We start from the raw sequence: 26,166 nt of genomic DNA, 5'->3' as shown, positions 1-26,166 counted from the left end.
TGACAGTTAATAGGGTGTGAAACTCTTGTCCTCATCCAACCGACCTGCTGCAAAGCGAGCCTCTTTCTCCCCATCACTGAGGTCACTGTAGGCGTCGTTCTCCAGCCGCCGCTCCTTTTCTCGCTCCTGGGTAGTGATGCGGGACTGGAGGACGCTCCCCGAACCCACCGTCGTCATGCCCCAGTTTTGCCATTCAATCATGTGAGCGACACGACCCTGGGCCATGGCTGTGGGCTTGGTCACTCTTTCCTTCATTGTGCGTGTGACACCTGTTTTAGGAGAAAGACCCAGACAAGGAAGGAGCAGAAGGAGGAGGGAGGGTGGCCAATTTAAACAAAATGGGTGGAAGTAAGAGAAATTAAAAGACCAGAGGTTTAGAGAGAGGTGATTAGCCGAGTTGAGGGAAGGAGTAGAGAATGAACCGGCAGATGGGGAACAAAATGGGGGAAAAAACAAAAGAAGAGGAAGGAAGAGACATAAGATAGATTCGTTATTATCAAGTGTGCACTGGTTTTGGGTGGAGGAGGGTATGACGCTATGATGTGATGGCTCATGGAAATATGGATATCCGGCACGGTTCGACTGATAAATTGATTAAAGCAACTGTCATATAAATAATAAACCTTTCAGTGTTGGAGTTGTTGTGTCTGAAATTGGCTTTACCTCACATGATTAACCAGAACGAGTTTAAGTATAGCATACCGTTCCCATTTTTAAGGATCATTTACAACAAAAGCGCCTGATGTATTATATATATTTGTTTTGATGTTAAACAGGACCTATTAGGCTCATTATTAACTCACGTTTTAATTCTTGGACTTCACTGGAGTGGCTTTAAATGACTCGGGATCAAAATAAAACTCTCTCATCTTACACTGTGCCTTGGTTTAGCCTCTCTGTTCATCACATACAGTTTCACTTTGTCTCCCCTGAAATCCACCTTACCTGTGAGCCAGCTTTCTTTTGATTGGCTGCCCTTTGCAAACAAAAGGTTTGAACAGCAGGTGGTGGAGCTCATGTGCTCACAGCCAGAGCTGTGTCCCTGAGATAACCACATTAAGGATATCCGCATTCACTGACGTGTCTGAAGTAGTCTGAAAGTGAGCGATTAGAGCAATGTGAAGCCTGAGCTTTTGGCCTGCTGGGATTACTTTCACACACGCTGACCTCATTATTTAAAACTTTAACCATATTTAATATTAGCATCCAGAACTGTACCAGTGTATAAGCCTATTCAAGATTATTTATCTAAAGTTCAGGAGCAGGACCACACCCACAACAGTTCCTTTTCCAGCCGTATTTCTATAAGTGCCTATTTGGCCCATCATCACTTTTTCTCTGCTTGTAAGCCTCTCTCAAAGGTATCAAGGGATCCACCGCCTCAGCGAGCCTGTGGCATAGTTCGTTGCTTCGTTATTAACAAACATTTTCATTCGCATCTGGGGCTTTAGTCCTTGCTAGTGAATATCAATCTATACATTTATCTTTAGAGAAATAAACAAGGATAACCACAATAGGCCCGCCTTTAAGAAGTAAACAAAATACCCAAACGCCTCTGGGATGTTTGAGACTGCTCATTTTCTTAAAATATTGAATATCTTAAATTAATAACTGCTCGTAAGGAAAACATTATCAGCCAAATCCAACTATTCAAAAGTCTGTAGTTAAAAGAGGGTTTTCATGAGCACCCATTATAAGCTCAGAGAAATGAAAAAGGGTTGTGGAGGTGACATTCGCGTGTTTAATGAGACTGTTAACATCACATGGAGGGGAGACGGCAGGAGACGTGTCTTGTCTGACAAAGGTGCATCATGGGATGGAGCAGGTTAATTGGGGTGAGGCGGCTGTGTGGCATGAATAATGAGAGGTTGGCTTGTTGACATGATAGCTTCTTCACACCTCTGCTAAGCTGCGCCGGGTAAACAAAAAAACTCCTCTCTTTCTCTTTATTGCGCTTCGGAAAACTCAAAGCTGCTGAACATACATTTAATTTCCTGGTGCCATGCCACTACAAACTCATATCTGTTTAACAGCTCTGCTCCATATTTCCACGCGACTAACATGTACTGTAAATCCCTGGCTGCCTGATTCTCTCTGATGGTAGCACATGACGATGGGATTCATGAATAAATTATAGGACAAATCCGTACCACAGCACACGGTATAGCAGCTGGACTTCATTACACTGTACTGCAGTACAATTCACTGCACTCAAATAAACTGCACTACACAAAACAGCTGGATGAAACCAAAAAACGCTGCACTAAAAGAAAGCACTTCACTACACTAACTCTGTTCGACACGGCACTTTGCACAGTCAAAACATCCATACTAATACTTGCTCAGAACAGCACAATTTCACAACCACTTAACATAAAAAACTACACTTCCCACTCACCTTTCCTTAGAGCAACAAGCTGTGTTTGTGTGTGTGAGTGTGTGTGTGTGTGTATGTGTGTGTTGTTTTTGAAGCTGAATTTGTTCCGTCAATGACTCGTGAGTCATTGACGACTGATATCACAGCGTGGAGAGGAAGTGATACAGGGGAACCCATTTAGGGTACCATGCTGACTCCAGGGCCCGTCTGAGGACAGAGCCAGCATGGGGTCGTTTACCAGTTACAGCACAGACACACACCTGACACACCTGACAGAGAAGACTTAGCCAGAGCCCCGATGCCATAGGCGTTTGAGTTCCTCTTGAGCCGGGGCAGGATTGATGTAGTGTCTTCCATAGACAGCTAGAAGGAGAGAAGAGAGAGGAATGGAGGAGGAAAGTGTGGAGAAAAGGACAGCATGGATGGTGTGAGAGGCCACACAGAGACAGTGTGACATGACAGTGTGTGTGTCAGAGGGGTGAGTGGAGAGGACAAGTGATGGAGGTGTTGGGTTAATACAAGAGACAGAATTTGCATTTCCCAAATCTTGATTCAAGAGATATTCTACAAAATAAATATCATATAAATCTAGGGTTTCTGATTGTGCTCACACCAGTATAATAAACCGCAAGACGGACTATACGGCTCAGGAGGTGGGGGTGTCATAAATCAAAACGCGCAAAAGCAACAAATAGATAGGGAGAGAAAAGTAGTAGATGAAGGAATGATGCCACAACACTTACATTGATTCCTTCCCATGAAAATTCTGAACGTCCATGCTGAGGAAGAGAAATAGGAGGAGAGAGGGATGGGGAAAGGAGGAGCAGGAAAGAGTAAGAGAGTGACAGGACAGAGAGGACATTGACATGCATCGGGGTTGGGGGAGTGGGGGAGTGGGGGGAGGACGGAGGGGTTGATTGCACATCAAGCATGCGGAGGAAGAAATTAGGAGAAGGGAGAGGAAAATAAGAGGCAGACACACAGGATTTTCCAGGAACAAGGAAAGTGAAGAGCCAGAATGACAGGGAGAAGGGAGGGGATTAAACAGGGATCAGTTTATATTTGCTTAGTTGTGTAAAGCAAACTGAATACGCTACGGATGAATGAATTTCCTCTTCGGTTACATGTGCTGCCAGAAACATTGAAAGCCAGCAGAAAACTGTGTGTGTTTGCGAGAGCGAGATATCAATAGTGTGTTGAACTGTATCTGATCCTGCACAGACAGGGGACTGAGGCTTTCAGGAGGAAGGGGACATTATGTGTTTATGTGTGCGTGTGGTGAAGGCAGACGCTGAGAACAAAGCAGATAAACACTCTCTCTATCAGCTGGACTGATACTAACCGCACTGGGAACACTGGTGTGCTACTGGCTGAGCTGATATTTTGTCCCCTTTACTGTTGATGTACACAAGCGGCAGACAGACAGTCAAGACTGTCAGAAAGCTCCAGGTCTACTTTCTTCTGAATAAATGCAATGCAAGCTGCACTGATGGCACAAGTCTGAAGATCCTTCACTTCAGTAAAGGCATCACTAACGTCACGTCAGTGATTACATACATCAGCTAGTTTGCATAAACCTGGGAACATGTAGCCTGTCACAAAGTCTCCCTAAAAGCACCTCTTAAACTCACTAATTAACATTTAAATGCTTAATTAGTCTTCAAATCCCTCTTTTCCTAGATTTGTGTCATTAGCTTATTTTTTCTGGTCAATCTGCAGACTCAACAGAGTGTCACCTGAGAAGAAATAGCCTGTAATTAGAAAAACAGCTGTGGCCGTTCTTTTTTTTTTTTGCACATTTATGCAGATTAAACAAACAACATATGGTGCTGATAGTTGGAATTTTCATTTTTAGACTAGTTGTTTTTAGTTAACTACCTGCTGCCTGTAGCTTTGTGTTTCTTTTAAACCTCCATTTAATCAGGAATTAAAACTCGGGAAAGTCATTCCAGTCCGGCCCTTACACTGTCATGCTGTTTCAAATTCATGCGAAGGATCTGCCACATTTAGTCCTGTTCCAAACCAACTATCCTTAAGTAAAAGTAGAATAAAGACTTCCCTCAATACTGAGTCTGCACCCATGCAGGCTTACTAATTACATGAGGTAAAGGTGCCGCACCAGTTTTGTGATGTGAAAAAAAACTCCATGCACTTCCAAACATAATATGCTTGTTATTCTTTCAGTAATAAAAAAAAAATTAAAGTGACTTTCATGGAAATTTAGTACATTTCTGCATGTTTTTGTAATTGCAGGTATAGGTCCCAGAGAAAACACTATACTATATATTTAGCTTATAGTAATGTCTCCTCATTGTATTCTCAGCATCTATTTTCACATACTGCAACACATCAAATTTTTAAAAAAGTAATAATACAACGTAAAATATGCTCAACTCGAAGTAAATAAATTAGAATTAGAATTTTTAGCTACATTAAAAATAACAGTGTAATGTTAAATAATTATAGAAATGAATTAAAGTTCAATGTAAACACAGTTCTTTGTTAGTCTTACTGACTGCTCTGCTAGTCACGTTCTAGTGCTTTATTCTCTACACGTCAAGCACTTTATCGAAAAACTACAAAACTTTGTTAATTAACTTCAGTGGTCAATAGAGTAAAATGTAAAGATTATGTAATTCAATTCTAGGTTAAGATAATATAATAATGAGAGTGTGATGAGAAGGGAGTGTTTATAATCTCCTTCAGCTACATCTAGATGCTTTATGTTAATCAATGTCTGCCTCTTCCTTCCCTCATGTAATTCTATTCTTTGCTCCCACTTCCTCCATCACTCGCTCTCTGGTCGTCCCTGTCTCGCTCTCCATTCACAGGAGTGGGTGTGAGGAGAGAGCTGGGCTGCCTGGAGCAGCTTTCCCTATGTTCTTTTCCAATAGCCCTGACAACACTGATATATATGTATAGAAAGTGTTTGTGTGTGTGTGTGTGTCTTTTTTCCCCTCTCTGCAGAACCACGGGGGCATTCTGGGGCACGACACATAAATAAATGATGCAATCAGTCCACAGTGCATTTGGTGGAAAAGTGAAGGTCTCTACACTTTAGTCCAAAATGGATCCTGCTCCTGTGTCCTTTCTCAGAGGCATCAGTTTTAGAGCACGAGATCAGTAATGCAGCGGGAGAGGAGAGGAGAGGAAAATGTACAGTGATAATGATGTGTAGGAAGTTGGAGAAAGAGAGGAGTGATGCCTCTGCCATTCTGCTTTGAACCAGCACTGAGGAGTGACTCTGTCAGACAGCTATAACAAGCTTCAGACATCCTAGCAACAGCAATAAGCCAACCAAACCAGCGATTATTCAGTCATCCAGCCACACCACCCCATCTTGGCGATGGAAGTGTAGCGGGAGCGACTGACATTGCCATGGCGTGATCTACTTCGCTAATCTACTAGCATAAGCACTGGTGTTACAGCTCATCGTGTGGCCATGTTGGTTCCTCAGGTGGTGTGGAAAACAGTTCACTGTCAGAGGAAGTCAACAACACGGATGAGCAGGAGGAATCACTGAAGACTTACTTGTTCCCCATCCTTTTGGACTGGCACGCCATCTGACGCTGAGAACGCGTTGAACAAGAGAGACAGAGAGGCACACAGAGAGAGGGAAGAGGGGGGAGAAGAGAAAGAAACATTAATATTTATTCTTAATTACATTCAGTGACAAAACTGCTTCCACAAAATGTTCATGAAGACATGGTTAAAAACTAATAAGGGAGATATTTTTCTCTTGTGTGCCTACATTAACAAATCATTTTTACACTTTATTTATAAAAGTAGTAGTAAGACCCACCTCCAAAAGAAAACCAATAACTCAGATGAAACCACAAGTGTCACACCTGAATTATAATAAATACATACAGCAAATATATATAAGAAAAACAGTAAACACCCATGACGTGTGTCATCATGAGGGACTCGATACAACCCATTTATCAGCATCCATTATCAGTATTCTTAGAAAGGTTGAGTGCTATTGGGAAAGGCTGTCAGTTCTGAATTATTGCCTAAAATAAATAAATGAATACGTTTACTATTTTCGGCATCACCCCAATGCCCCCAATTTAAAAAATGCATGTATACTTTATAAATCAAATAAAGGTTTTGTACCTAAAAATACACAGCAATCTTTATCCACTAAGCACTTATTGGCAAATGTGTGAACAGATTTTAATGTCACATAAAAATCTGGACATTTCCCTGAATTCCTCTCAGCCTTTTCAATCTCGATGAATCTGGATAGATTTTCCAGGAAAATCCAATCACCTTTAAGTCTCATCCTTTTCTGCTCCTCAGCACCAGCAGTGCGTAAAACTGGTGAGAATCACCTTAGAAATACAATCTGCTAATGTCAACAAATAGAGGCTCACTGCACAGTGGATTCCAATACACACCACACAAAAAACAAACACACAAAATCTTGTGATTCCACTTTTACAAAGACAAACAGATGGCAATGTTTTATAACATATGTATAACACTTTTATAAAACCATTTATGTTCGTCAACCAATCGCCTCTCACAGTCACGCATAACTACACGATGTTAGTGATGCAGCACTGATGAGTGGCAGTCTAAATAATCTTTAATTACACCAGTGAGGAGAGTCAATAATTTATATATAAAAAATGATATAAACAGAGGGTTTAATGGCTGTTTGTAACCAAGAAATTGAATTGACAATTGTTTTAGGAATATATTTATAAATACGTATATATTTTTTTTTACATATTCTGTACTTTCTTTATGTTTGGTGATGTATTAATTAATTAAAGGACGGATATTAATAAATATCAAGGAGAATAACAGCATATCTCTGAGTCCGTGCTGCCATTTCACTTGAATCTAACAGGGCGCGCTCCACTTATGTAGGCTAACTAACCTCATTAAGGTGTTAGCCCTTAATGAAGGACGCCTTGGACATCTCTGTGCTGTGTCAGACACCATAACATTGAAATCTTGCAAAGAGATGTGACCAAGCCAGCTGTTCTCATTGGGGTGAATCACGGTTAGTAACATTTTCAATCCACATGGATATTCACGCATAAGACAAATAGTGCACTAAAAAAGGAAATATATATAGTAAATATTAGACCCATTAATGATACGAAGAGAAACAGAAAGTTCTTGATTTTTGTACCCAAGCCTGTACAATAAAGGTGAAGGTGGCTCTTCACCTTTATTACCGGAAGTTAGTATGGCTGAGAAAAATACTGCTCAGCCACAGCATATACTTACCTCTGTGTCATTAAGGCTGTAAACACGATATCTCAAAAAGCTTTGAACTCATCCTGATTAAACTTTGTAGGGGTGTAGAGTGAGGTCATGTTAACGATCCATTCAAATTTGGTTTACATCCATTGAGGTGTTCAAGTTCAACTTAATGATTTGTTGGTCATAAATAAACAAAAAGCGTCATAACTGAGAAACCATGGTTCTTAAAAGTGTGGTGTGTGTTGCAAACATATAGAAAGTACCTTATAAAGATTTGAACTATCATATCACATTTAACCTCTGACCTCTCCTTCAAGGTCAATAGATTGCGCTGAAGGTCAAAGTGATAACAATGCTCTATAGAGTTATTTAAAAGTGTTTCTTACTGGCATGTAGTCACATCACTTGCTTTGGACCTCTGACCTCTTCTTCAAGGTCAAATAAGGTCAAACATTTTTAAAACTATGTTTAAAATTCTACCGCCTTTGTTAGTATTGACAGCATTTAGGAAGTGATACAGGTACATGTGGATTCTAAATATAACTTTATTGTTTGCATGTAAATATCATGTCATATTTGACCTGTGACCTCACTTTTACATTTCACAGCTGCCTTTCTTTCAAGCTGACCCCAGAATGTGTTACATCTTTAAAGAGATCATCAGGAGAAAGAGCTGCCTACTTCTACTGCTATTACCCATCCACTACTCCTGCATAATGTTTGCGTTATAAAAGTAAATATCTGTCATGCAATCCTCATGTGATTTTTATTGCACTCCAAACTTCTTAAAGTATGTTTAAAAAGATAAAGAAAACAAAATTAATATATAAAAAACACGTTACAATTCCTTTAAAAGTAAATACTGCCGAGAGAGTGAGCTGCAATGGTGAAGTTTTCCAGCTGAGTGCTTCTTGTCTTACATATACAGTCGGACTACAGTAACAATGTACCTTTAGTAACTTATCAACATGACTTCAGTCGGTTCTGTTCATTGTTATGCATTATCACTGCTTTGCCTAGTATGTTAGCCCAGGCCTACATACCTAGCATTAGTGCAAGCAACAGGATGCTGACTGCAGCTCACTTAGTGGCCACAACAAGAGCTACTACACAATGACCTTAAAATGTAATTACCTTCATTCGGCATTCATGGCAACACATTCAACAAACCAACATATTCCTCCTTTTTTTAAAGCCTTTAAGTGTTCATGGTGAAGCAGACTGGAGTAAATAAAAGATTTTTCTCCCAAGTTTGACTCTTGGCTGAACCCGTTAAGCTGTCATTAAAATTTTGTTATTCTGCATTTCAGACCTGGTCAGTCTACTATGCTTCAATCAAGACCATTACCTCCTTGTTTAGCTGAGAGCTTCTATCAGCCCCCTGCAGGTTTTACTCTCAAATCACTAGAATGCAAACCAGTGCTGGAGAGCAACAGAGGAAATTTAATCAGTGATTGTATTTTGGTCAAATTCTGAAGTATACTAGAGAGGAAACAACACCACTGCATCAATCTGCAATCTTAACTTGTAGTTAACTGTACTGAAAAATGACATTTGAAAGCTGATTAATCTATTTGTGGTCATGCAGTTTCTAACATACTTTAACTGCATCTTGTTAAGTAAACTTTTGAACATTTACATAAGTAAGATTTCATATCGCAGACTTCTAATAGTCTACTTTGCTTCTATTGTGTTCCTATAAAACTGATAAATATTGACGCCTGCGTCACACTTAGCAATGTACTGCTTAAAATGGCAGATCAAATACAAAGCTGTCCACCCTGCATATTGTAGGTGTAACTTGTGTGAAATACACCCTCTCTGTTGGATAAATGAACGTTATTATCCCTCCTCGTTCCTGGTTGTCCAAATCCTAATTAAAACATTGGTTTAATTAGAGAGTCGTTGGCGGTAATGGAGTTTAAACACGGCCTCAGTCTCTAGGTGCTCCTCTGTATCAGAGGGTCTGTGCTCTGTGTGTACAACTCTCAGAGGGGCTTACTCCTGTATCAGCACACTGTGAGTCTGCGTATGTGTCTGAGTTTGCGTGTTTGTGTGTTGCTGAGCCAGTCGCGGTTCTCAACAGCTGCATTTGGCAATCATGAGCGATTCCTCGGGAGCTCTGAAAAAAAAAAACACAGAGAGTTGTTGGCTCTCTAGATGTCCAGTGATGTCTGTGACCCACTGACCCAGTGATTCAGAAACATCAGCTCTGGTCTGTCTCTGTTGGGCTCTCAGATATTACCCTTCCCTCTGAACTCCATCCAGTCACATCAAATCACTGCAAGGGCAGTGGACAAGGGACAGGCTTCATTCCAGAAATTGGCCCTCTTTGCTCAGCAGGAAGGGATGTGCATATTTCTTTGGACACAGGAATCACACTCATTTCAGTGGGAATTTTGGGTAAAGTATTGGCATATATCATAAGTCTGTAGGTTTTAATATATTTAAAGTGTTTCTTCCAGGAGAGACTGTGTTTTATCATCCTGTTTTCTTCGACCCAGTTTTCCTCAACCATCCAAAGTTTTTTTTGCTTTTGTTTCTCTTAATACCTCAGGACATCTTACAGGAGATGTGTGACGTTACTGTATGTATAAATAGCTGCTTGGATAGTTATTACTGGATTAAATTCACCTAAGGGACATTGAAAGTGATGCCTGTAGTTTAGGTCTGAAGGTAAAATTACAAGGAGTTTGTTAACAGTTGTATCTCAGCCTGGACATGGTGATTAAATAAACATTTTTTTAAACTTAACAATGTTTAAATGAAGAGTCAAACAAATACCAATATGGCAACTCATAAGTTAGACTGCTGGCTTGATGTGTAACCAGTGGTGATCCATGCCACAATTTTGATTTCCTCCTGCCTGTCAGTGTTTACAAGTGCAGAAAAACACAGAGAATACATTTTGGAAAGTGCGATTTCTTTTTTGTTCTCCACACTGACTGTTTACCTGCATGCAAGCAAAGCGTGCTCAAACATGATTATCATGCAGCGTGTTTGCTATTGACCAAACTACAGACTCTGTAAACGCTACATGATTGTACATATGCAAATACTAAATAGGCTATTTATTTTTCTGCTGTCTTCACTGTGCGATCGTAAACATACAGTTATGGATCTGACTATAATTTTACTTTGATAATACTTTGTGTAAAATTTCAGTTTGGTCACTCGGCTCCAAAGACAGGAAGTTGAATTCTGGCATAATGACTAGAACTGATGAGCTAATATGACTTAAACTGTGGATGAATGTCAGACACAGGGATGAACCCTTTCCTAGTGACACATGTGAGCCACATAAAACATTTCCACTGATGATCACAGTATCTAAATCTTCTGATTATGTTTAAATGGAACTAACAGCATACATAATAATGCACATTTTTCTTTCAAATGACTTGTGGAATACGGCAGAAACATTATCGTAGATTAGCTGATGGTTCCGCCACAAACTGCAGAAATAAAGAGACCACTTTGTATCCAATGAGTGGACGGACTCATTAATATTCAAGTGATAAATTAACGATTAGAAATTAACTCTGTGTGACCTCGGAAGGATTAATCATGCATGTGTGATTGTTAGCACTGAGGATTGAGGTGTGATGGGGTTATTTATTGGCTGATATGAGGTAGCTGGGGAGATGTCTCATTTTCTGCCTGGGTGGGAGAGAGTGTCCCAGATTTCTTCCCCATCTGGGTTAAAAATCTGCCCAGCAAACACAAACTACATAAACATACATGCACATTCACTTGAGTCAAGCCTCCAGCAACCTAGTGTATAGTACACTGCACAGTGACTCACACCATGCCACTCCCACTCTCCCTCACTTTAGCTTTTACAGTCTCTCTCCCTTGCATCCCTCAGCCTCATTTGGCCAATTAGCAGATTAGCAGTCAGTCTCCCCACGCATGAATCACAATATGGCAAAAGAGTAGGTACAACCTACCACTGGGAAGACCTCCAGCCTTTACACAGCAATGGACCAGAAACATTACATTAATATATAGCTATAGTCGTATGCACAGTATATTTACTTTGCGATTACATCAAAGAAGATTTTGTGAAGTGAGGCATGAGAGTTTGTGTCTAAATCGTGCCATTTTTAGTCAGTTATTCGTAGTTCACAGAAAATCTCTTTATATGATGGGGTCAGTAGTCATTATCCAGCATCTCAGTAGTTTCTTTTTATCATGGCATACACTGTATCTCCGCACTCGAGTAGGTGATGCTGTTGGGCTCTCAGCAGCACAGTGAGCGAATGTGTTATTCTGCAGGACGGATCCCTCCTTGAGGAAACAGCAACAACAACAGAGCACATGACCAGAGCTCTGAGCCAGCTTTTCTTCCCCTGGCACTCACCCTCCTCCACCGCACACACAGCAGTGCAGCGCTCTGGATACCCCCAGCTTAGCTCAGCCGAGGAAAAGGAGCAAGTAGCTGTAAGGGAGGAAGGGCAGAGAGACTGAAGAGGGAGGGAATAAAAAGGGAGTAACGCGACTGTGCGTAACGAACAACTAAAGATCTGCAGCGGCCGCACTGTCAACTCCAGCTCTGGCTGTAGTGGGTTGACGGCTCCTGCTGAAGTGGGAATCGTTTGAGCGTCATCTGTCTTTTTTACCCCCAGTGCCCTGCAGCAATAACAGCGAGGATCCAGAGGGTTTGGTGCTTGTTTACCGTGACAGCTGCAGTAAGGCTGGTTGCCACCATGGGGTACCGGCTTGGATGGCAGCCCTCTTGCAGCGATATGTGCAGATGCTGGGTTATTGAGCATCAGAGTTCAGCAAGAACACAGCTGAGGACCAGAGCCCAGATGGCTGGGAGAGATGGCAGAAAACTGAGCTAACGGTGTCTCAGGACATGATCCAGTCACATGCAGACACCCTGACATACACATACTGACACTATAACACAGCACGAGACGACCATTAACCTGGTGAAATGGCATTTCTAAGGTTTGTGCCCTCTTCCTGACACGCTTCATTAATCTGTCTCTGCACGAATGTGGCTGCTATCCCGAGCAGGTCTCCATCACTGATACGGGGTGAATAACTTCCAGCAGTCACCTGTGCAGTGTGGTAACTAAAAGCCTTGGGCAGAAGTACCTGAAGCCCATCATTGTGACTCTAATAAACACCCTAATAGCCTGTTAAATATATAATGAACAATTAGACCTGAAAAGGAGGAAATGCTGTTATCCAGTTCTGTTTAGATAAATGGATGGAAACCTGTAGAAAGAGAATAAATCATTAAAGTATGAGGCAGCTCGTGTACTTTGTATGCAGGAAATCTTTGTTTTCCTTGCTCTTTGATATTCAAAGGAGACTTCCCATCTGTGAGAACATGGCCTTTTTTATCAGCACTGAAGTGGTTAGTAGCTGCAGATAACACAGAGACAATCTGTGCCGGTCGCACACTAATGCCGAGCGCATCCACAAACGCACATATATTCATTCTTTCTCACACACAGCACACACACACTAAGAGATCAAACTGTAGGGATGAATTTTCTCCTTCACAGCATTATATTTCAATTTCATAACTCACTCTGCGGCTGAGTCACATTGTTTATAGAATCGCCTGCCATCATGTGCCCACACACAGGCCTCTTATTTCTGATCTGCCACATACACACAAGCTCACATTTGCATGCACATATACAATATACAATGTTATACCTATAATCATCCAGGTTTGTAACCTGGTATTGGTAACAAGGCAAATTATAATAGCGCACATCAGAGAAGTGACAAAGAGGCGCTCACACACACACACACACACACACATACACCTTCAGGTTAAGACCCTGTGTTATATTTGTTACATTAGAATCCTTGAACATAAGAATACTCTTTGAGCACACATACCATTGCACGCACACAATGGTCATCGGGTCTCACCAGGTGTCTCTGAGTACTACATCACTGAGTCATTCACCTTGAATATGCTCCTGAGCGCAAGGCTTTTCTACGGTGGCCCTGAAGTGCAAATCACACCAACAAATTGCTAAACACAACAACAAAATTGAGAGGCCCTGAAGTGCTTTTCTATCCTATTCTAGCCAATCAATCAGACTCTACCTCTGCCAGATTTGCTAGTTTACAGGCAGACTGCTAACTGGCAAATACGGGACATGGTGTCAGTTGTTGTGTGTGTGTGTGTGTGTGTGGGTGTGTGTGTGTGTGTGTGTGTGTGTGTGTGTGTGTGTGTGTGTGTGTGTGTGTAAAGGCATGGTGTAGCGGGGGTGTTCGGTTTTAAATTTAATGGCAGGGAATCCCTCGCTGTAACGCAGCAGAAACAGAGCAATGGAAGAAAGCGCTGAAGTAACATTGGTGCACATGGCGCTTTCACACCCACACAAAACAAAAAATTCAGTAAGACCGCTACACCACAAGACGCAGGTAAACTGGGGCTCCATACACAAACACATGCAGTACCATGGAGGCGCAAAGACACCAAAACTTCTGAAAACTGAATGGGCTGAAATCCAACATTCTACTTTTTTAATAATATGTTACTAAATGTAAACATGATTTTCTACAATTAATTAGTTTTATTTAATAGGATGTTGATAAAAAAAATAAAATGAAAGAACAAATCATAAACAAAACATCCTCCTTTTACACATGCAATACTCTTTCTTACAAACGCATTTCAGTCACCTCAGGCCCAGAAAAGCGTTGTGAATCGATGCCCAGCCTTAAGCAAGTAAACAACCACAAACACTCACTCACACTCATACTAGAACTGGCTCTTACTGCTTATTGAATCAGCAAATAGTGTGTCAGCTAACTGGTAGTGACGAGTCTAGATAAAGGGCTGCACAAACAGGTGAAAGTCATCACAATGTCCCACATTCATATCTATAATTTCACCACAGCAGGATGAACTACAGCAGTTACAGTCACAAAGCACACAATGCCCTAAATTATAGTGATTAATGCTTCAAGGAGTTGCAGGTATAGTGCTGCCTGGTAAGTGGACACAGGAAAATTAGCTCAAGTGTAGCTTTTGCCACAGTTATTACTGATTAGATTATCTGCATTACATTGAGAAATATGATCGGCATCGTGGGGCTGTGACAGTTTTACACTGACACTGGCTTTTCTGCGGGAAGTTGCTCTTAAAGATGCAATTAAACTCTAATTTTGTCATAGAATGTAGTGCCTTTTGTCACTGACGAGGTTAAGAAGAATGCGCATCTCCCATCTGCTGCATCTCAAGGCCTTTTACCCTCTGAAGTGGTGATGGATGGATGCAGACAGTTTATCTGCTGTCTGTACGTCTGTCTTCGCTTGACTCGGTGTTACGTTTCGGTGTTGTCGGTGTGTTGTTTTTGGCGTGACTGTTATGTGTTTCCTGTTTTACTTTGAAAGTCTGTGTTATCTTAGTGTTTTCAGTTTACGTTTCCCTGTCTCGTCAGTTCTAATTTGCCCCAGCTGTGTTTCCCTCCTGTTGTCCATTTCCCTAATTGCTCCTTCTATGTATTTAAGCCTTGTGTTTCAGTATGTCATGGTCGCGATCTCCCCCGTGTTGTAAATAGTTTGGTGTTTTGTTATAAATAAATAGTCTGTTGTAAATACTTTCGTTATGGGATATTTTCGTTTTGGGATTTTGGTGGAGAGCCTTCGTGGTTTTATTTTCTTTATCTTTGTTTTTCTGCGTTGCACCCCGGTTGCCTAGGCCGGGGTGTAACATATGGGGGCTCGTCCGGGATCGCTGGAGGGTCCGAAGGAGGGACAGCTTCGGCCTTCTGTCTTCGCTGGAGGGTCCGGGGACCGCTCCAGCCTTCATCCGCCTTCGTTGGAGGGTCCGTGGGACCGCTCCAGCCTTCATCCGCCTTTGCTGGAGGGTCCGTGGGACCACTCCAGCCTTCGTCGTCTGCTGGAGGGTCAGGGGGACCGCTCCAGCCTCCATCAGTTTCATCTGCCTCTGCTGGAGGGTCCGGGGGACCGCACCAGCCTTCGTCGTCTGCTGGAGGGTCCGTGGGACCGCTCCAGCCTCCATCAGCTTCGTCTGCCTTCATCCGCCTTCGCTGGGGGGAGGGTCCGTGGGACCGCCCCAGCCTTTGTCGTCGCTGGAGGGTCCGTGGGACCGCTCCAGCCTTCTGCAGCTGGTGGGCTGCGTGTCCGTGTGTGCAGCTGGTGGGCTGCGTGTCCGTGTGTGCAGCTGGTGGGCTGCGTGTCCGTGTGTGCAGCTGGTGGGCTGCGTGTCCGTGTGTGCAGCTGGTGGGCTGCGTGTCCATGTGTGCAGCTAGTGAGCTGCTCGTCTGTCTTCGCTGGAGGGTCCGTGGGACCGCTCCAGCCTTCATCCGCCTTCGCTGGAGGGTCCGTGGGACCGCCCCAGCCTTCGTCGTCTGCTGGAGGGTCCGTGGGACCGCTCCAGCCTCCATCAGCTTCGTCTGCCTTCACTTCAGCCTTCGTTTGTTTGATCAAACATTTCACTTGGGGTTACATGTTTGATTTTTGGGTGGGGGGAAATGTTACGTTTCGGTGTTGTCGGTGTGTTGTTTTTGGCGTGACTGTTATGTGTTTCCTGTTTTACTTTGAAAGTCTGTGTTATCTTAGTGTTTTCAGTTTACGTTTCCCTGTCTCGTCAGTTCTAATTTGCCCCAGCTGTGTTTCCCTCCTGTTGTCCATTTCCCTAATTGCTCCTTCTATGTATTTAAGCCTTGTGTTTCAGTATGTCATGGTCGCGATCTCCCCCGTGTTGTAAATAGTTTGGTGTTTTGTTATAAATAAATAGTCTGTTGTAAATACTTTCGTTATGGGATATTTTCGTTTTGGGATTTTGGTGGAGAGCCTTCGTGGTTTTATTTTCTTTATCTTTGTTTTTCTGCGTTGCACCCCGGTTGCCTAGGCCGGGGTGTAACACTCGGTAACAATCAGTAACACAAAGCAACCACTATCATATACTGTAGCGAGCCTACTGTACTTGTATGCAATTAGGTCGATAAGGCTATAAGCCAAACCTTTGCCTGGCAAAATAACAAGCAAACAAATAAAATATTTGCACAGCCTTAAAAATTTGTAGTTCATTTTTGCCTACGTGTATCAGTTATTGAGTCTTTCGGATGAGATCTTTCCGTTTAACCTGACACCCGACACCTTTAGAGTAAAATAAGGGGCAAATAAAGCTTTTGGTTCACATTTCTAATATAAAAAATACAGAATCAATATAGAACTATTTCCTGAGGGATACTATGCAGTATACTATATCAAAGGCTGGGCACAGCCGTATCGTTTGTGAGAAGAATCGAACAATAGTACAAACTGATATCAGAGCCTGGCCACAGAGTGCACTCCCAGATATGATGGAGCTGGGAGAGATAGAAGGGAGACAGATACATCAGGGCTACTCCCGTGCAGAGACAGATCCACTCCTTTTGCCTGCTGCTCCTCCTGTTGATCTCTGTTTGGCAGCGTGCACTGCAGTTGAGCTGGTCGATCAATAGCACACACTGAAGCCATTCTCACCCAGGATAAACACAACCCCGCCTTTGGATGGGCAGCACTGCTGCTGATTCTGTTACTTACAAGGAAATCAGACCGAGTCACACAAGCTGCTTGAAAATGCCCAGGCTTCCTTCTCTTAACTACTGTTTGTTTACGCATTTGTGTTAGATTATAGTGCACACAGCTTAAGATAACACTTGCAAACTGAAGGGAAATATTCCTTTTAGTGGATCTACAATCTCTACTGCTCTGGGCTGCTGGTCTAAAAACATATTCTCCCTTATCTTTATTGCTTATCCCTGACTCGAAAACATAATTGCAATTACTAGAGCTCCCTTATTAAATTCCTAAGCTTCCATGATCGCATGTATAAAAACGAGCATCAGTATACAGGTGACTCACCATTAGATTAATGGGGCACCTTTTCAAAGCTTTCTGCCTATTTCAGTCACATTATTTCCAACATCTGGAGGCTTGTAGGGTCTTCTGTCTTGATGTGAGTGTTGAAATAGGATCCCAGTCTCTTCTCCTGCTACACACTGTGTCAAGAAAAAACAGCCAGAGCTGCTGGATTTGCTGTTTCTGCTGTATTCAGTTCACACCTGCCTTCTTAACTGTGTCATCTTGTACTCTTTTTTGCATATTCTAGATATTTTTAAGAAGAATTTACATTTAGTTTTAAAAAAAAAAAAAAGGGGGCCTGGGAAAGGCGCAGCATGGACCCTGTTTGCAACAGGGTTCTGGTAGCCCAGTAAAGGCTGTGCTTGAGTGTTTTAGAAGAGTGAGTGACCACCGTGTCCAGACCCATGCTGTGCCATAAATATGTTTAAGAGCTGGATGTGCTAAGTGAGACATGAATATTTAACAGCAAAGAAAGTCTGTGTTTATTTTTACCTCGGCACGTGATTGATGCTACACACTAGGACGTGTAAGCGTGCACTGCAACATACCCGAATACATTTAAGCAAACAAGTGATTGTTTACCCGAGCTTTTTGGTTTTTTTCCCCAGTGCCGGCGCTGTCAACACGACAGCTACGGGTTTATCCAGGACTATCCTCACCTGAAAACTCCCATCACTGCCACACACCCTCGCCTATGCATTTGCCCCTCCCTCTCCCCCTCTCTCCCTCGCCATCCGCCCATCTCTTCTCCTCCCCGCCTGCAATCTTCATGCTCTCTCGTTATCCCCTTCCACTCTATGCCTATTATTCATGCAAATAACAATAAACTGTGCAAATGTCCCAAACAATGGCATTATCCCTTCTCTCTTTCTCCAAGCTATGTCTCCCTATAAATAAGCACCGCGCTTCCCTCTCCCGCCTCTCTCTCTCTCTCTCTCCTCTCCATCCCTCTGCCTCCTACTCACACATATACATACTGCCAAACAGCATCATAAATCATGGGATGGGAGGAGGGAAGAAGGGGAGCAAGGAGGTGGGGGGTGCAGCCACACACACACAGTAGCACATTTTAACACATATTGCTTTTGACATCTAGGCGGTATACTGTGCATACTGCCTCTGTGACCACACGTCCAGAGCTTGCCTTGAGACTGCACAGAAACAGAGGCAAGCAGCTCCCGTGCACAAACACATACAAAGACTGCTCCTAGTCTACACAAACCCTTTGCTCCTGTATGGACCCGCATCCTCCAGCATCTCCGCTGCACCCCTGCACCCCTCACCCCAACCTCCCTCTAGCCCGCAGTAAGAGAAGTGGAGCTTACTCAGTCTCCTGGAGCCGATGCACCCCATGGTGTATTCACAAAGGCCCTGGACACAAGCGTAAAAGTGTTACCCAGACACGGCGCATTCTCCTTCTCCTTCCTCCTGCGACTCTCTCTTTCTCTCAGCTCTGGCTTCTTTTCTCTCGCTTCTCCGCTGCCGTCTCTTTTTCTCTCTCCCTCCTGCGCTTGCTCGATCACTCTCTCTCCCTCACCCCCTCTCTCTCCCTCTCTCTCTCCCTGCTGCTCTCTCTCCAGTGCAGTGTCTTAGAAGAGATCCGGTTAGTAAGTCAGTATGCCTGAGGGGAAAAGATTAGGACTAAATAAAGATGTGATGCATTACTGTAATTATTTCAAAACATGTATCATATATTTTTTTATTATAGTTATCAATAATAAGGATATCAACATATTTTATTACCTGTAACATTTGATTTTTAATGTTTAATTTAAGTGGCAGGAGTTCTGACTTTTCACGCAAATAATTTAACCTAAAGAGTGTGACGATGACAAAATATCTGAATATCCACCACATGCAGTCGTTTAAAGACAGGTCAAACAACAATTGGACTGAGTATGTGTGCAGTGACGTGCCATCACTAAGATCAATAGCTGTGCTGAGAGTGTCGGTCTGCCATTGTTGTAGATATCACTGCACTGCTGTAATATTGTTGAGCTAAAATGGGGGATTCTCTCTCTGTCTCCCTCTCCCGTGTGCATTCAGCCTAACAATGCACTGCAGCGGTTTCCTCGCTCCTCTCCTCCCCTCGCCATCTCCCTCTCAATCACCCAACACCTCCTCCCTCTTTGCACCCCCCTCTCCCCCACCTCCCCAACACTCATCGCTCAAAAAACATTCTCATACACCAACATGAAACAATCCTGAGGAGAGAGGAAAAAAGCAGCAGAGGGTTTTCCTTCACAGTCAAACTGCTGCTGAGTCTCCACCTCCTCCCTCTGTCATCCCTCACTATTGATCCGCCCACAGTCATCTCTGCGCCTATTTCTTCTGTTCACTAAGGATTACATTCCCCCTTTTTTGCCTTTTTTTTTATCCCCTTTTCACCTTGCCTGCTACACTTCTCTATTCTGGTAAAAAAAAAAAGCAAAAACAAACACCTGTCTCCTTAATCTACAGCTCTTTCTGCGTCTCTCATTAGACCTGTGCCTCTTTCCATTAAGTCTGTGTAATTAATCACGTTTTACGTTCAGCTACAGTTTTGCTTTCTAAAGAGGGTGAAAAGAAGATAATCGAGATAAAATGGTTATTGTGACACAACCTGTTTCACAGTTTCTTCACAGCATGTGCCTTTTGGCCCTTCCCTAAAAGCCCTACATCACTCCTCCCTAAACTAAACTTAGCGCTCAAAGAAGACCTCGTTATAAACCAAAACAATTATCATTATGACTTCTGCACCCTCCGTCTACTATATCTATAACGCCATCATACCAAAACCTTTCCTCTCATCGGTTTTCTATGAAATCGTGCATTTATTTTTACTTTGATGTGTGCTGTTTCTAAGCAGTCTGGAGACAGGTTTATTTGTGGTCATTTCTTTGTTGACTTTGAACTCTCTGGGTAAAGAGCAGAGAGAGAGAGTGAGAGAGGGAAAAGAGCTGGGCAGATGGATGGAAGGAAGAACAGAAAGCAGGAAAAAAGGCGCAGATGGAGGGAGTGATGAGAAGCAAGGCAGGCAGAGAACAGTGGAGTCATGTGCGGGAGAGGTGTGGAGAGGATGCTGTGTGAAATAAAAATTAGCACTCCAGAATGGATGAAAGAAAATGACGGTCACTTGGAAATATACAGTCATGGTTGTGATGCTGCAAAAAAAAAAAAAAAAGGGGGGGGGGGTGCCAGACATTAGAAATCATACATAATCCAGCCAATCCCTGCACTCTGGATTTCCATGTGTATTAGCTCTGTTTGTCAACTCCCACAGGGGTTTCTGCAGGGGTCAGCTTCACTTCTATAACATGAACCTGAACCCTCTAACCCTGTTTGCAGCTGACTGGCTGACGCTGTTGTTTTAAATCTCTGTCTCAGTTCTCACTCCATCTGCCCATCACTGCATGTCAGTCAGTGGAAGTCTCTAAAATCCTCAGCTAATCTAGGCGTATCTATCCTGCTTTACCTGCATTTCCCTGTCAATAGGATTCCTGTTTTATACTCCTTTTCTCCTACAACACTTTGTACATTGTGCTTCTATAAGGGTTAATTGATTGACTATTTTGAAAATCGATTAACCGTTAAAGAGACGTAGAACCCACAATCCCAGTTCATGAGACGCCGCTTTTAAATCTCTCACATAACAAATTATTCCTGTTGTTGTTTTCAGCTGAACAAAAGAAGATATCATAACACATTTCTCACTGCTTTCTTTTTCTTTTTGTTTGTAGAGCAAAGATTAACCGAGGATAATATTTTCACATTAATCAATAATGGAAAATAATTTTAGCAGCAGCCTTTTCAGGCAGTCTGTGACAATATGGTGATCTATGATACCGCCTAGCAATGTGAGACAAGGTCAGCCATAGATGGAGGAAATTCCTGACACTAATCTCACGCATGATGCATAGGCCACTCACAAATGTGACTGCCTCTCATCGTCGTCGCCGTCTCATTACTTATTCTCTCACACGCAGAGACTACAAAAAAAAAGATACCGTGACGTAAAACGGCCTCGCAACACATGACACGGACGACTTCTATCATGTTCCTGTCACCGCATCTCTTGTTTTCTTATCTCGGGTGATGATGCTGCATTGAATTTAGATGCAGTGGCTCCTGTTTAATGTTGCCTTGGGGACTCACACCCAGATAATTTCTGTAATCAATGATTTTCATGTACCTGTCACTATCTGTCTATCAGCTCCTGGCTGCTATGTAGGTTACACCTCAAGGATAATGAATACCAGCTTCAATACTGTCTTGTTCAGACAATCTAAAGGCGTTCTGGCTGATGCACAGGAATGCCTGCTCCAGTCTTTCTAAAGGTAGTATTAAAAACTAGCTCAGACTGGTTAAACTCCTTTGAGAAAGGCCCTTTTTTCTCCACCCTCTGCCACCTTTAGTCGGTGACTGTCTACTGTTTTGTCTGGCTTTTTTGTGATGAATCAAACTGCTAGAGTGTGTCATTATATGTGTTAATTGGAACCACATGTTACACACTTGCCTTCGCTACGTTAGCCATAAGGAGAAAGGGGATGAGAGGAGGGGTGGCATCTGGCTGAAACTGGCGAAAGAGAACTGATGCGAAAGGCAAGGAGAGAAAAGAAGATGAAGGGGGAATGAAAAAAAAAAGGGAGGGAATTACTAAATTGTTTGTTTTTGAGGAGGCAAGGGGTGTAGGAGGTGGGTGGGAACAAGGGAGCAATATAAATGTTGTTATGAGAAGAGGCAGTCTCTGATAAGACATTCTCTAATGACCGAGTTTATGTCATTAGCTTTGTTTTAGCCAGTGGGAGAATAGAGTTTATGTGTATTATTAGCTGGCGCACTGAGCCACAGTTTCTAGCTTGGATTCTTCAGCACACATATTTTTGGGCTGTTTTATATTTGTGTGTGGGTGGTATAGAGTCTCTCTGTGCATGACTTGTGCGTATATGTGTTTATGCAGCCGTTACACCAGGCAAAACCTTGCGTACGAGGAGTTCCCAACTCTCCTCTATTATTTACAATTCTCTTTCCTCTTCTCCCGCAATTACCCTACATTCTCTCTCGCTCCAGCCCTCCTCGTCTAGACCACCATGCAGCATGTTCGTCCTTAGATACGTTTCTGCGTTCAGCTCGTTTCCTTCAGCTTCTCAGCATCTCTAAGAGTCACGTCTGAATTTGCGGGTTTCCACCTTACACACCTCTGTCTTTTACACATCTCTAGCTCGAGCCGATTTGCTTGCTGTCAGAGAACGTGGGGGAATCTTCTAACCTCAAGCCATTTGATTCTGGGCTGTGTGCAGCACAGTAATGAATATCAGTCTGACACCTGCTGGGGGGATTAGAACACTGCAGTCTAACCCTGGCTTTGATTGGAAGCCAGTTTGGCAGCGAAGAGACTTTTCCTCTCAGTGCTGAGTGACGAGGACATGTTTTGCCACAAATATGCAGGTTCTCATCTTGGCTGATGTGCACCTGGAATTTATGCTTTGCAGATTTATGTGCATGCCGTTTGCTTTGCATATCTATTGCAGGCTACACTTTGTGTTTATACTGGATTTTCACATGAAAGATTCTTCATCGGCTTTTTCTCACACTCCAGTCTAAATTTATTTAGCCTGCTTTCAGGCTGGCAACCTGATAAACAAAGTAAACACAACATCTGTAGAACCTATGCTGACATTTATTTGCAGGATAATTATCTTGGTCTGTATTAGTGTTTAGCTATCTGTTCAATAAACTGGCAACTGATTGTATAGAAGGTGAAGAATGCATGCATTACTCTAATGCTGAAGCTGATAGTGAGTATACTGGGTAACTTGTGCCTTATCTTATCTTAGTTATAACAGAACCATTCACTCTCTTCCACTTATCCAATTCAGGGTCGTGGAGGTGCTGCAGGCCATATCATAGAGACCATAGAGACGTGGGGTACAGCCTTGACAGGACGTCAGTCGCTTGCAGCAATAACACAGAAAGACAGACAACCATTCAGTTTTGCATTCACAAACACAGTCAATTTACAATCACCAGTTAACCTAACATGCATGTCTTTGGACTGTGGGAGGAACTGGAGTACCCAGAGATAACAGGAAAACATGCAAACTCCACAGAGAAAAATGCAACCTGGATTCAAACCCAGGACCTTCTTGCTTTGAGGATACAGGGCTTACCGATTCTTAATGTGGTGCAGTAGCCATGAAAAGCAGCTGAAACCACTGTTTGCTGAATTTAAAAGTGGAAGTTAGCCTTATTTCTTACAAGTTCTTTAAAGGGGTCACTGGATAACCTGAGTTGGATTAAATGTTACCTAATTACCTTATTAATGTTAAAAAAGCAAGGGCACAAAATTAAAAAGGTAAAGATGCATTTATGTACAAGATAAGTTTTTATGGATCATTTAATTTATTCTGGATGAGCAGTTCAAAGTTAAAAACATTTCAATCGCCTTGCATACAAATGGTTTCCCACATTCTCAAGAAATTATTAAAAGAGAGAGAGAGGGGGGGGGGGGGAGAGAGAGAGAGAGAGAGAGAGCGAGATGGAGCGACCATGCCTCTGTATGGACAGGAAATTATTAGGATTTTAATCATAAGCACTGAGGTATTACGTACTAAGTACTGATTCACGCACAGTATGTGGTGGACAGAGAGAAGTAAAATTTAAAAAAAGAAAGAAAGGAAAGAAAATTGCAGCGTAAGGAGGACAGCCTGAGAAATGAAGCAATTGGAGAAGAAAAGTGGTGAAAAAAATGCAGCATTATAGAGAGGGGGGGGGGGGATATGGCACTTTAGCGAGGGAGGGGTGGAGGAACTGTTCATTCCAAGGCTTGGCCACATTCCAGTCTGTCTGGCTCTGATTCCAACAGCCTCCTGTTTTTTGCCTTACCTTCACACTCATTGGACCCTGGAGCTGCCTTCTCACTGCCTGATCCAAACTTCAGTCACCAAGGCACCACCTGGTTTAAAAAAAAACAAAGGAGGAGAAGAGCATTAAACATGTGTCATTTAGCTTAAACCCTTCACCCGTCAAAAACAGTCACAAGAGAGTGGAGGAAATTTGGAACAACACACAAACATTTGTCATCTGCCTAAAAGCCCCCACCCTGGATGGGGTGCATATTCATTCTCTGTGGAAACCTCTGGGTGGAAATTCAACATATTTTTGTCCCACTGGAAATGTGGAGAGACTGGAAACATTCCTCGCCGGACAATAGGCTATCAAAGACCCCACAGACCACACCCTGTAGTTCACAGACATGAATCAGGCAGCAACAGGTTACACAAGCGCCGCTGCAGAGGTAACGGAACTGAGCAGAGAGCTCTGCTTACGGTTTCACAATCAGACTGAAGTGCAACTCTGTCCTGTCTCAACCTGAACATCATATGACGATCTGTGAGTTGGCAGCAGCGATGAGAATGTGCAATGAGACGATTAATATATGTGTGTACAAATAAAGATGACTCACATGGTTTTCATGTGATACACATTTGCTTTTTAAAAGGTTAATCCAACATTCAGGCTCCAACATTAATCATGCTAAAAGCACAAAATAAACATTCTGTTTGCAGCTTTCCCCCTTGTTTATATGTTGAAATACACAGGATGGGACTTTTCATTTGACTTTTAATTGTGAAGACTAATGTTTACACACTACCATGTCTTCAGAAGACTTGATCGCTCAGTTATGTTTGCCCTCTAACGTGTAAGGAAATCATTTTAAAAAATGAAACAAGTAAAATCGTGGAATTTCTGGTTTTGTATGACCAAATAAAATAAGCAAGTTGCCAGTACTAGAAGCTAAAACATGACCATCAAGTTCTTAAAATAACCAGTTGTTAATCAGTTAATCTACTTATCATTTTAGCCCTAAACAAGAACAAAGTGTGACTGCTGTGAGAACTGAGAGCATGCTCTGTTATTTTTAGTGTCTCCATCTAACTGAAATGAAACATTAAAAAAGACTTACTTAATAAAACAGAAAAATGACTACACGTGAAGAGGTGATATATGACTCACACCAGGTAGGCTGTGTGAACAATGTGAGTTGGATGTTGGTGAGAAACAAAAGAGCATTATGTCATTGACGTGGCTGAGCTACAGGATGGGAGGTGTCACTTTAACACCAGGTTGCACATCCTGATTACAGGGACAGATAAAATGCAGTTGGTATCTATAATCGAGTTTACTAATCATGCGCACAGAGACTTTCCACGTTTACGGTCTTGCTGCAAAGCAAACAGTGATGTGGCAGCCCACTTGGCAACCAATACAAATAATGCCTTTACAATCTGATCTTGAGCTGTGCTAGTCTAGGCAGGTAAGAAGAGCGGCACTAAATGCAGCTTTGTATATTTTCATAAGCTTGTTTAAAAGCAGAAGCGGTCAACTTTTTACAGCCACTGTGCCTCACAGCGCTTTAAACCCGCTGACTGCTTTCAGTGCCTGCATCTAATCAAGCTTCTAGCCCCATTATCTCTCCCTCCCATTTGCTCCCTCGTTCCCCCACTCTGACCTTACAAGGAGAGGCAACAGGGTTGATGTCATTGAATGAAGAATGCTGCAAGAATCCAGAGAGAAAAGAGAGCAGGAGGAGGAGGAGGACGAAGAGGGGGTCTGACTGGACAGTTTATGAACACACACACACACACACACACACAGAGAGAGAGAGAGAGGGAGAGAGAGAGAGAGAGAGATTTTGTTTACATAGTAATGCACAAGTCCTAAGCCAG

The 26,166-nt window shown here is 42.6% G+C and overlaps 1 protein-coding gene across 1 annotated transcript in view; it reads right to left on the bottom strand.

Annotated features, from left to right (window-relative positions):
- fam131bb (family with sequence similarity 131 member Bb) overlaps window positions 1-18,811 on the bottom strand; it is a 30,495-nt gene extending 11,684 nt beyond the window's left edge. The window contains exons 1-5 of the mRNA XM_085364917.1: window positions 18,742-18,811; window positions 5,909-5,946; window positions 3,121-3,156; window positions 2,638-2,740; window positions 45-269 (exon numbers count right to left, since the gene is read on the bottom strand). Of these exons, the coding sequence (XP_085221043.1) occupies window positions 45-269; window positions 2,638-2,740; window positions 3,121-3,156; window positions 5,909-5,946; window positions 18,742-18,811 (472 nt within the window). The remainder of the gene's footprint in view (window positions 1-44; window positions 270-2,637; window positions 2,741-3,120; window positions 3,157-5,908; window positions 5,947-18,741) is intronic.
- Between the last annotated feature and the right edge of the window lie 7,355 nt (window positions 18,812-26,166).

Source organism: Diplotaxodon limnothrissa, linkage group LG11 (assembly GCF_057381915.1).
Source record: "Diplotaxodon limnothrissa isolate DT_005_m linkage group LG11, D_limnothrissa_male_GT1.1, whole genome shotgun sequence".
Taxonomy (NCBI): Eukaryota; Metazoa; Chordata; class Actinopteri; order Cichliformes; family Cichlidae; genus Diplotaxodon; species Diplotaxodon limnothrissa.
The sequence above is the reverse complement of the archived record's forward strand: the minus strand, read 5'-3'. Positions and strand labels throughout refer to the sequence as shown.